The sequence below is a fragment of the Macaca nemestrina genome, chromosome 17, assembly GCF_043159975.1.
Source record: "Macaca nemestrina isolate mMacNem1 chromosome 17, mMacNem.hap1, whole genome shotgun sequence".
Classification (NCBI taxonomy): Eukaryota; Metazoa; Chordata; class Mammalia; order Primates; family Cercopithecidae; genus Macaca; species Macaca nemestrina.
Genome location: NC_092141.1, coordinates 66351154 through 66362993, shown reverse-complemented (window position 1 = coordinate 66362993; position 11840 = coordinate 66351154). Strand labels below are relative to the sequence as shown.

Sequence of the window (11840 nt, the reverse complement as noted above, 5' to 3'; positions counted from 1 at the left end):
CCTCTTAATGAAATTAAAAGTATAAATATCTTGTTAAACAAAAATGAAACACTGTCTCCACTTAGCTTTTTAACATTTTCAGGCTGATATAACAAAAAGGGCATGCTCGTCCACCTTAACTCTCTCTGATAAAGAAAAAATAAGCATGAAATTGGCATACAAAATACAGTTCAAAAGAGACTTGGAACTTCTGTACCCTTAGTATGAAAGTAAACAGAGGGAGGCATGAGTGCAGTGACGGAAGGCTGTTTATATTTGGTGGATTCAGCCTCCCTCATGTGTTAGAGGAAGCAACAGTCTTCAGAGCTCTGGCTGCCAGGTGGGGAGGAATAGACTGCTGTCTCCCTGGAGTGTTGGCTCCCACGCTGTGAGTCAGGATTGCATAAGAGAACTCAGCAATGCTTGCCAAGGCAATACCAGTGATGCTCTGCAAATGCCCCACAACCTTCAGAAATAGAGACAGATTTCTTATTACTAAAAAATCTCAACATGTTTTAGTGCACAAACACACACATTACTTGGGATGTTCTCTCAAGGCAATTGTAAATTCAAATTTCTGAAATCCAGATTCCAGTGTTTGCCAATGGCCAAATTATATTAGGATACCTTTTCCCTGATAATGTTAGCATGGAAACTTTCTGCTAGACATTTCCCTCTGCTGGAGATAAGTTTTGTGAAATATAAGAATGATATTTGGGCCTTGACATTTTCATTAATTGAGAAGATATAATTGTTGGACTTTGTTTTGTTTTGAAACAGGGTCTCACTCTGTTGCCCAGGCTGCCAGGCTGCAATGCAGTGGTGTGATTTTAGGCTCATTGCAACCTCCACCTCCTGGACTTAAGTGATCCTCCCACTTCAGCCTCCGGAGTAGCTGGGACTACAGGCGCAAGCCACCATGTCCAGCTACTTTTGTTTATTTTTGTAGAGATGAGGTCTCACGGTGTTGCCCAGGCTGGTCTCCAGCTTGTGGGCTCAAACAGTCCTGCCTTGGCCTCCCAAAATGTTGGAGTTACAGGCGTAAGCCACCCTTTTTTTTTTTTTTTTCCTGTTTTTTTTTTTTGTTGTTTTGTTTTGTTTGTTTGTTTGAGACAGGGTTTCACTGTCGCCCAGGCTAGAGTACAGTGGCACAATCATGGCTCACTGCAGCTTACAACTCCTGGGCTCAAGTGATCCTCCCATCTCAGCCAAGTAGTCCACGTAGTTGGGACTACAGACATGCACCACCACGCCCAGCTAATTTCTTTTTTTTTTTTTTTTTTTCCCGAGATGGAGTCTCACTCTATCTCCCAGGCTGGAGTGCAGTGGCACAATCTTGGCTCACTGCAACCTCTACCTCCCAGGCTCAAGCGATCCTTCTACCTTGGCCTCCTGAGTAGCTGGGACCACAGGTGTGTGCCACCATACCCAGCTAATTTTTTTTTTTAATTTTTGGTAGAGACAGGGTTTCGCCATGTTGCCCAGGCTGGTCTCCAACTCCTGAGCTCAGGTGATCCACCTGCCTCGGCCTCCCAAAGTGCTGGGATTACAGGCGTGAGCCACTGCACCCAGCTATGACTAATTTTTAATTTTTGTAGTGACAAGGTCTTTCTATGTTGACCAGGCTGGTCTTGAACTCCTGGGCTCAAACAGTCCTCCTGCCTTGGCCTTCCAAAATCCTGGGATTACAGGCGTGAGCCACCATGCCCAGCCTGGACTTTTTTTTTTTTTTTTTTTTTTTTTTTGAGACGGAGTCTCGCTCTGTCGCCCAGGCTAGAGTGCAGTGGCCGGATCTCAGCTCACTGCAAGCTCCGCCTCCTGGGTTCACGCCATTCTCCTGCCTCAGCCTCCCGAGTAGCTGGGACTATAGGCGCCCGCCACCTCGCCCGGCTAATTTTTTGTATTTTTTTAGTAGAGACGGGGTTTCACTGTGTTAGCCAGCATGGTCTTGATCTCCTGACCGCGTGATCCGCCCATCTCGGCCTCCCAAAGTGCTGGGATTACAGGCTTGAGCCACCGTGCCCGGCCCAGCCTGGACTTTTAACATAATAGCAGGTTATCATTATAGAGAGAAATGAACAAGCTGAACTTGGGCCTCCATTTCCAGATTTATAAAAGGAAAACAAGGAAACATTTCAGCCCTATCCTAGATTTTTCCCTCTCAAATCTTGCACACTAATCCTAATCCTGGGTCTTGGCACTTCTGTAGGTTGTCTTCTGTTTTCCTTTAACTGATGGGTGAAATGCTTCCTGTTAAATGAATTCTCACCATGCTGGTCCTGCTCAGTGGTGCATACCTGGCTCCAACACTCATGGTTTTGGATGAAAGCACTTGCTGCAATGATTCCTACTGCCAACAGCATGAAGTCTTCCTTCACTGAAATAAACTTTTCCCTGAGTGATTAAAACCACATTAATTTTAAAGCTAGAATGGAACTTCATCTTCCAAATCATAGAGTCATGGAACTTTATGAATTATTTGTGTCAATCATCTTGGATTTTTTAGACATGGAAGGAAATGGTCAAGTAATAGCTCATTTACCTGCTCTCCCATTCTCCCCCAACTTAACTGGGATTAACAAGAGCCTTATGTCTGAATGGTTTATAGGCCTTTTGTAGTTCTATTTGTCTCCCTAATGGTTGGTTGTAACTGTGAGGCTTTTAAACAGCCTGTTTTTACAGTGATCAAACACTTTTGTCCAAGTTGCAACCCTGTTACTGTTTTTTCTTTTTTTTTTTCTTTTTTTTTTAGATGGAGTCTTGCTCTGTCACCCAGGCTGGAGTGCAGTGGCGCGATCTCGGCTCACTGCAAGCTCCGCCTCCCAGGTTCACACCATTCTCCTGCCTCAACCTCCCGAGTATCTGGGACTACAGGCGCCCACCATGCCCGGCTAATTTTTGGTATTTTTAGTGGAGACAGGTTTCACTGTGTTAGCCAGGATGGTCTCAATCTCCTGACCTTGTGATCCGCCCGCCTCGGCCTCCCAAAGTGCTGGGATTATAGGCATGAGCCACTGTGCCGGCGACTTTTTTTTTCTAAGTGACTGACCAAAGCAGTCCAGTAACCTTGAGTTATATGCAGCTATAAAGAAAAAACTAGGAAAGAAAATATGTTAATTACTTAAAGTAATTTAAATTTAAAAGTAAAAGCCTTTAGGGTTTTCCTGACCGTGCTCAGTCCTCTGCATCCAAACAACATATTGGAAGCTAATGAGAACCAGGTAGCCTGAGTAGGTTATCCAGGACTGGATGCCATGCTAGGCTAATTCCATTCCCCAAGTTCTTATGGTCTGTCTCCCCTTCCCTGTTCCTGGAAGGAGCCTACCTTATAGGAGTTGTCTTACCCTTGCAGCTGACTGGGAGTGGAGTTCTCAATTGAAGCCCTCAACAGGCTCTCATATATGGGTTCATGCAGAAGATAGACCAAGTCGAGCAGTGTCAGACAGGTTCCATGCAGCCTCATGGCTGGAACCAAACAGCCATTGTATCCTAGATGGAGTATGGGAATGATAGGGATAATTTATAATCCTATCTTCTCTGATCATAACCACAGTTGTGACATAAAGCTGTTGAGGTGCTAATGTGCTTCCTGGTTGCTATGTTCTGCAAGAAACCTGTTTAGCTGGAGATCAGTTTTGAAGGACAAAAGTAAAGGTAGAGAAACCTCCATCTGTAGTATATGTACAATTAGCATGTAGTTGTCCCTCTCTTACCTTATGCTTCTCTATAAAGTCAACTCTTTGATCCTGCAATAAGAGTGCCTAGTAAGTCCAAACAGAAACCAGTTGCTAAGACACTCTGAGCTTCTTTCCCTGACAAGTGCCAGAGGGAACACCTTTTTCAGTCATCCAGAGACACCATCAAGCTTCCTACTGTTCCTCATTGGCAGGTTCTGCCCACTGCTCCCAAATTCCTGTGCACAATTTTTTTTTTTTTGAAAAGGAATCCTCTCTGTCACTCAGGCTGGAGTGCAGTGGCACGATCTTGGCTCACTGCAACCTATACTTCCCAGGTTCAAGCAATTCTTGTGCCTCAGCCTCCCAATTAGCTGAGATTACAGGTGCCCACCACCACACCCAGCTAATTTTTGTATTTTTAGTAGAGATGGGGTCTCACTATGTTGGCCAGGCTGGTCTTGAACTCCTGGCTTCAAGTGATCCACCTGCCTCAGCCTCCCAAAGTGCTAGGATTATAGGCATGAGCCATGCCCGCCTCCCCTTGCACATTTTGTATTGTTTTCTATGGAAGTCTCCAACCCATATTCCCTAACACAGTAAGATACCTAAAACCTCTAGGAGCATCTCCACATATGCCAGGGGAGTGGGCAGATTAATTTGGAAGTTCAGGGACTTCAAAACATCAAGCTCTGACTCCAGCAGTTCTTCTTTAGTGTGTAGATAGCCTAGAGCCTGGAGGAAATTCAAGACTGTAATGTTGCTGATTATCTGAGCAAAGAAAAGAGAAGGAAAGAAGAATGTTAGGATAAAGGCCATACATCTTGGCAGAGTGCACAAAGCCCTTCATAATCCAGCCCATTCCTTCATCTCAGTCTTGTCTCATGGTAATTCCCCCTCATATTCTGCTTGTCATTCAGAATTACTTGCAGTTTCCAAACCCACCATGCTGTCCCTCTCCAAGCCACTACACAGGCTGTTTTCTATACCTGGATCTCCCTTCTTTTCCTCCCTAATTCCTCTCCCTCTTCTCTTGGGATCCTCCCATTTCCCATCCACCCCATTTCAAGAAGTCATTCAAGGCTGATGAGGTACATTTATAGCCCTCTATTTATATTAATCGGAGCTTTTTTTTCACACTATTTGTATGTGTCTTTTCCCATTACATAATAGATTCCTTGTTAGCACAGACAATATTGTTTACTGTTGTAGCCATGGCACCTAGTGCAGCATCTGGCCATAGAAGGAACTCAGTAAGTATTTGTTGAATGAATGATATTTTACTGTGTAGGCATTGGGTAGTGATGTGGAAACATTTTTTTCCCCTTGTAAATGTAATAGTTTGCCTTTACTGCTGATAGGTATGCTGGCAATTCAGGCACCTTATGTAAACTGCCCTTGAGTCCAAGGGGAGGAAAGGTGACCAGTATGAATGATGGCATCTGTCCCAATTATACTTTGGGAACAGAACTTCAGGCTATTTAATACCTGCCTCTGTGTGAGTGAGAGGGGGAGAAAGAGTGAGCATGTGTGTGTGTGTGTGTAGGAGGTATGCTTAGGAAGCATAATTACACTCTGGAATTTCCACGAGTTGTATCACCTAACCTAGGAGTAGGTTTCTCACAGCTACCTAGTTTTTTTTGTTGTTGGTTTTTTTGAGACAGTCGTTCTGTTGCCCAGGCTGGAGTACAATGGCACGACCTCAGCTCACTGCAACCTCTGCCTCCCGACTTCAAGCAATTCTCCTGCCTCAGCCTCCTGAGGAGCTGGAATTACAGGTGTACACCACCACACCTGGCTAAGTTTTGTATTTTAGTAGAGATGGGGTTTCACTGTGTTGGCCAGGCTGGTCTTGAACTCCTGCTCTCAGGTGATCCACCTGCCTCAGCCTCCCAAAGTGCTGGGATTACAGGCATGAGCCACTGTGCCTGGCCGTTGTTTTTACTTTGTAATTTATTTATTTTCTTCTTGTCACTGAGTTGAAGCTCATCACAGCCCCCTTTGTATAAAAGCCGGTTTCTTCCTTACACTCAGGTGCCCATGAGCAACTCCAGCTCCTTACTTTGTTTTGGAAGGAAAGTTTGCTGGCCAACTGAACACATGACACAAGACGGAGAGTAAACTTGTTGACAAGCTGCTGTTTCAGAGCCCTCCAATTCTGAGACTCTCTCTTATCTCTTGGCTGGATTGTGGCTTGCCTGCAGATGTTCTCTGCCTGTTTTACCATAAACCTATAAGGAAGGGAAGGAGAGTAAACAATCCACACTCAAACTAAAGGGAGTTTAATTTGCTGGCTAAGAAATTTACATTTGAGGCTGAGCATAGTGGCTCGCACCTATAATCCCAGCACTTTGGGAGGCCGAGGCAGGCGGATCACTTGAGCCCAGGAGTTCAAGACCACCCTGGGCAACATGGCAAAAACCCGTCTCTACCAAAAATAAATAAATAAATAAATTAGCCAAGTGCCAAGTGTGGAGGCACATGCCTGTAGTCCCAGCTACTCAGTAAGCTGAGGTGGGAGGACCACTTGAGCCCAGGAGGTCAAGGCTGTAATGAGCCGAGATCCCACCATTGCACTCCAGCCTGGGTAACAGAGCAAGACCCTGTCTCAAAACAACAATAACAACAAAGAAATTTATATTTGCAAGTTAGAGAGGGTGTAAAACCAGGTCTCAGGGTAAGGGGCAACTACTTGTACTTTCTTAAAGATGTAGGTACATTAGCCACTCTGAGAGGTGCCGCTCACAAAGGCGTTACAGCAGGGCTTTACCTTTCTAGGATTTCTACAGCCTGGTAGCTCACAGATTTCTCCAGACACCATTGTTCAGACAGGAGAAAAACAAACTCTGCCAAAACAGGAAAAAAGAGCCTAATTCACAAGATGCAACCAAAACCACTCTGTGAACTCTTGGCGTTGTGTAAAAGCCATGATGGGGCCAAGGGAAGAGGGTCAGGAGGTGAGAAAGATGACACTAAAACAACCAAAGCCGAGCTTAGTTTCCTTTGCTGCCAATAGGCAGATCAGAGGCATGAAAAGGAGGCTGACTGAGTGCCAAAGACAAGGGTTTACCAAGCCCCCTCAGTGACCCTTGAGCCTTCCTGTGGGTTTCAGCTGATAAAAGGCTTGGCCGGTTACACACAAACATACCAGCTGGTCTAGGTGACCTCTACACCATGCTGGGAACCCCCAGCTTCAAGGAAGATTCTTGGATGGATAAAAACCCTAACTGCTATATTCTGTTTTCTGTGGAATGTTGGCAGGAACAGAAAGATCCCTCCTGGAGCTTCGATATTCTTTATGACACTGTTTGTTTAGTAACCACCCTCTGGAGAACTCCCATTGCTTTACAAACACAAGTCACCTTACAGCTGGACACCATCTCTCCACCACCAGTTTGTTGGGTAAATCTGGTGGCTGAGCCTCTCCCCAGGAGCAAGTGTGTTACTGTGAAGTGGCTTGTTTTTGAAGAAACATCCCCTAAATTGGGGAACATAGCCCAATTTAGGGGGAGGGAGTCATTGGGAAGGTGGGAAGGGTGAGATACCTTGGCAAGATTTTAGCCTGCCTCTGTTTCTCTTTGCAAGAACAGCTCCAGATAGAATTATATTTATCTTGCAATATCATTAGAGGGTGGAAACAAAGGTAAATATCAGTTCTCAACAAAGAAAGCTCCTACAGACCGAAGACCTTTTAGCATTGATCAGTAGAGAATTACACATTTAGGGCCGGGCGCGGTGGCTCAAGCCTGTAATCCCAGCACTTTGGGAGGCCGAGATGGGCGGATCACGAGGTCAGGAGATCGAGACCATCCTGGCGAACACGGTGAAACCCCGTCTCTACTAAAAAATACAAAAAACTAGCCGGGCGAGGTGGCGGGCGCCTGTAGTCCCAGCTACTCGGGAGGCTGAGGCAGGAGAATGGCGGGAACCCGGGAGGCGGAGCTTGCAGTGAGCTGAGATCCGGCCACTGCACTCCAGCGTGGGTGACAGAGCGAGACTCCGTCTCAAAAAACAAAAAACAAAAAAAAAAAAAAAAGAATTACACATTTAGTCAAATAATCATATGTCTTCAGAGAAAATTTAACTTTCTTAGAAAATGAAGTCAAGCTTACACAAGACAGTTTAACAATCTACTCAGCACACATTACACACAGACGTACAAAACCTCATCGTTACAGAGGCTACGGTTTGGCTAGCAATGTCTAATGCAGAGCAGAATTAGTTTAAGCAATTCAGCAAAATACCCTAGAACATGTAATTGTGTCTCTTATTAGTCATTTTATTTGCTTGACTTTAGGCTTTATTTCTTAGTTTTGTTCTTTGTGTGTGTGTGCAGTTGTTGAGTTTTGGTTTGGTTTTGCTCTGAATTATCTAGGCATTTGTTTCCGTTTTCCATTTTAATTTGCCAAGGAAACTGAGCTTGGATTAGGTGGAATGGATGAGGGTTACACCTTTCCCTTGCTATTGGCCCCACCTCCTCAATAACAAGCATAGTCAGATCTGCTATTAACTAAAAGACCCTCCCCTTTTAACCTCTTAGGGTAGGGCTCCACCTCTCTCTTTTCCATCACTGTTGAATTTTTTTAAACAAATAAATAAATAATAAATAGACGGGATATTGCTACATTGCCCAGGCTGGTCTCAAACTCCTGGGCTCAAGCAGTCCTCCTGTCTCAGCCTCACTGTTGAATTACTTGAAAGCCTGGCTTACACACTTACTGCTTCCACTTCATCATTCACTCCCTAATTTTCTGTATGTTGGCTTCTACCTTTCCTAACTTGCTGAAATGATTCTCAGAGGACAGTAAATATGTCCAAATTGTTAAATATCATGGCTCTTTGCAATCTTTAGTTCTGTTGATATCCCTAAAGCATCTGAAACTTCTGACCATCATCCTTTTCAGTCTCCTCTTGACTTCCAAAAGTCCCTTGGTTCTATTCCTATCTCCTCCTTTTATTTCCTTCACAAGTCTTCTTACTCCAATTCCCTGAACAAAAAGTGTTTTCCCAAGGAACTGTCCTTGACCTGCTTTTCTTTTCTCCTTCTAGGAGCTCATCCTCTGCCACAGTTTCAACAGTATCATTGTGAAGGTAACTTGAAAACCTTGATCTCCATTTCTGACCTCTCTTCTAACATATATATATATATGTATATGTGTGTGTGTGTGTGTGTGTGTATATATATATATATATATTTTTTTTTTTTTTTTTTTTTTTTTGAGACAAGGTCTCACTCTATTACCCAGGCTGGAGTGCAATGGCATAATCTCAGCTCACTGCAACCTCTGCCTCCCATGTTCCAGCCATTCCCCTCTGCCTCAGCCTCCTGAGTAGCTGGGATTACAGTTGCCTGCTACCACGCTAGGCTAATTTTTGCATTTTTAGTAGAGATGGGGTTTCACCATGTTGGCCAGGCTTCAAAGCTATTATTATCTTTCCCAAACAAAAGTCACTTTTCCTCCTGCTTTATTTGTGTAGTGTGTCTGTGTGTTTCTTTCTTTCTTTTTTTTTTTTTTTTAGACAGAGTCTTGCTCTGTCACCTAGGCTGGAGTGCAGTGGCACAATCTTGGCTCACTGCAACCTCCGCCTTCCAGGTTCAAGCAATTCCCCTGCCTCAGCCTCCCGAGTAGCTGGGACTACAGGCACCTGCCACCACACCCAGCTAATTTTTGTATTTTTAATAGAGACGGGGTTTCCCTATGTTGGCCAGGCTGGTCTCGAACTCCTGACCTTGTGATCCACCCACCTCGGCCTCTCAAAGTGTTGGGAATACAGGCGTGAGCCACCGTGCCCGGCTGTGTCTGTGTGTTTCTTTTAGTGACCACTATACTTCCAGTCTTCTAGGCTCAACTGTTTAGCATAGTCACCTTTTTCTCCTTCACTTCCTAAATGTCTCCACAGCAGAACCCTAGACTTTGCCTCTGGAATGTTTTTAATACACCCTCCCTTGTTATTCCCTCTACCCTATCACCTAACCTGGTGACATTGACTCTACCTGTCTGCCTACCTCCCATCTCCCTCTGGTTTAATCCATCCTTTACCTCCCTTACATCACTGCCAAAATAATGCTTACTAAGGGAGGGTTACCGTCATATCCCTTATTTAAAAACCTTCAATGTCTTCTTGGTTTTCTACTAAACCAAGGATAAACTCTTCCCCTTGGCATTCAAACTTCCACATGGAATGTCTCCAAACTACCTTTCCGGTCTTAATTTCAACTCTCTTCCACATGCACTGGCTGACATGGACTGCACTGTACCCACATGCACCCTAAGCACCCCATTTCCATAGCGTTACTCATGCTACCTCTTTTTGGTAGAAATGCTGTCTCCTTCCTCCCCCTTCACCAAACCAATGTCCTCCTTCCTTCAAGGTCTGCCTGAATGTCCCGATGCCTGGGCCATCCCCTGAATTCTTCCTATTACCATATCGCTCCTCTCAACCCCCATAAACGCTTGTTTTATCTCTCTCTGACATCACTTATCTAATCATAGTACCTAGTCATTGCATATTTGTTCTAATATCTCCCCCAACTTGCACATGGTTTGAAGGCAAGACCTCTATCTCTATTTCTTTTTTTTTTTTTTTTTTTTTTTTGAGACGGAGTCTTGCTCTGTCGCCCAGGCTGGAGTGCAGTGGCTGGATCTCGGCTCACTGCAAGCTCCGCCTCCCGGGTTCCCGCCATTCTCCTGCCTCAGCCTCCCGAGTAGCTGGGAGGACAGGCACCCGCCACCTCGCCCGGCTAGTTTTTTGTATTTTTTAGTAGAGACGGGGTTTCACCGTGTTAGCCAGGATGGTCTCGATCTCCTGACCTAGTGATCCGCCTTTCTCGGCCTCCCAAAGTGCTGGGATTACAGGCTTGAGCTACCGCGCCCAGCCTTTTTTTTCTTTTGAGACGGAGTCTCGCTCTGTCGCCCAGGCTGGAGTGCAGTGGCACTCTAAGCTCACTGCAAGCTCCGCCTCCTGGGTTCACACCATTCTTCTGCCTCAGCCTCCCTAGTAGCTGGGACTACAGGTGCCCGCCACCACACCCAGCTAATTTTTTTGTACTTTTAGTAGAGATGGGGTTTCACCGTGTTAGCCAGGATGGTCTCGATCTCCTGACCTTGTGATCCACCCGTCTCAGCCTCCCAAAGTGCTGGAATTACAGGCGTGAGCCACCACGCCGGGCCTTTTTTTTTTTTTTTTTTTTTTTTTTTTTTTTTTTTTTGAGACGGAGTGTTGCTCTTGTTGCCTAGGCTGGAGTGCAATGGCACGATTTCAGCTCACTGCAACTTCCGCCTTCTGGGTTCAAACGATTCTCCTGTCTCAGCCTCCCAGGTAGCTGGGATTACAGGTGTGCGCCTGTAATCCCACCTGGCTAATTTTTGTATTTTTAGTAGAGACGGGATTTCACTATGTCAGGCTGGTCTCGAACTCCTGACCTCAGGTGATCCTCCCACCTCAGCCTCCCAAAGTGCTGGGATTACAAGTGTAAGCCACCATGCCTGGCCCTCTATTTCCTTTCTAGCCAAGCGGTCCCACTCATAAGTACTCCATACATGTCAAAGAAATCAAGGGGAGGGCACTGGTGAGTCTTGTCCATCAGTATACCCCCAGCACCCCACAGAGAAGGTTAGCAAACATTCTCTGAATGAATAAAATCAACGGAATCTCAAGGTCGTGCCTGAAAGACAAAAGCCCCAGTCTCCCATGAACCCAGCTCCCCGGCCCTGCAGCCGCACCCACGATCCGGGGCTCCCTGAAGCTGCCCAACCGCCCCGAAGCCTCCTGCACTGCTTGCTCATTCTGCTGGGCCAAGTGAAGCAGGGTGTCTTCGATCGTCTCTGTGGCGACAACTCCAAACTGAAAGTCAACGAGGGAGGCCGATCTTGGCCTCATGGGTCCGTCCATATTCACGAGCCTCTTGGGGCACCTGGACGGGCTTACTGGATCCACATACCGACCCCCTTAGCTCCTCTCTAGTCTTCTGCCACACCCTGGATTCCTCGCCCCTTCCAATGAGTGTGTCGTCGCCTCAAGTCTGAGGGAAACCCAATTACCACCACAGCCTGGAACCCTCCACAGCTTTTTCCCACCCCAACGGCCGCGGACTCCTCAGCCAATCAGAAAGCACGTCCGCTTCTCACCTCCCGCATCCATCCCGTGTGCCCGGGAACCGCGGTTCAGCCTAGCAAAGGGCACGCG

At 46.0% G+C, this 11840-nt stretch overlaps 1 protein-coding gene across 6 annotated transcripts; it reads right to left on the bottom strand.

The window, feature by feature from the left end:
• Window positions 1-230: 230 nt before the first annotated feature.
• Window positions 231-11837, bottom strand: LOC105472096 (cyclin N-terminal domain containing 1). Of its 6 annotated transcripts, none has more exons than XM_011725062.3 (7): window positions 11783-11837; window positions 6424-6499; window positions 5716-5884; window positions 4262-4424; window positions 3324-3468; window positions 2277-2373; window positions 231-445 (listed from the first exon to the last, which is right to left on the bottom strand). In XM_011725062.3, exons 1-7 carry the CDS (start codon window positions 11793-11795, stop codon window positions 275-277), a joined length of 834 nt encoding a protein of 277 aa, XP_011723364.2. In that variant the 5' UTR covers window positions 11796-11837; the 3' UTR covers window positions 231-274. The 6 variants fall into 6 exon arrangements, with proteins under 6 accessions (XP_011723364.2, XP_011723363.1, XP_024645636.1 ...); XM_011725061.3 differs by lacking the exon at window positions 11783-11837 and adding an exon at window positions 11378-11753; XM_024789868.2 differs by lacking the exon at window positions 11783-11837 and adding an exon at window positions 11596-11753.
• Window positions 11838-11840: the final 3 nt, after the last annotated feature.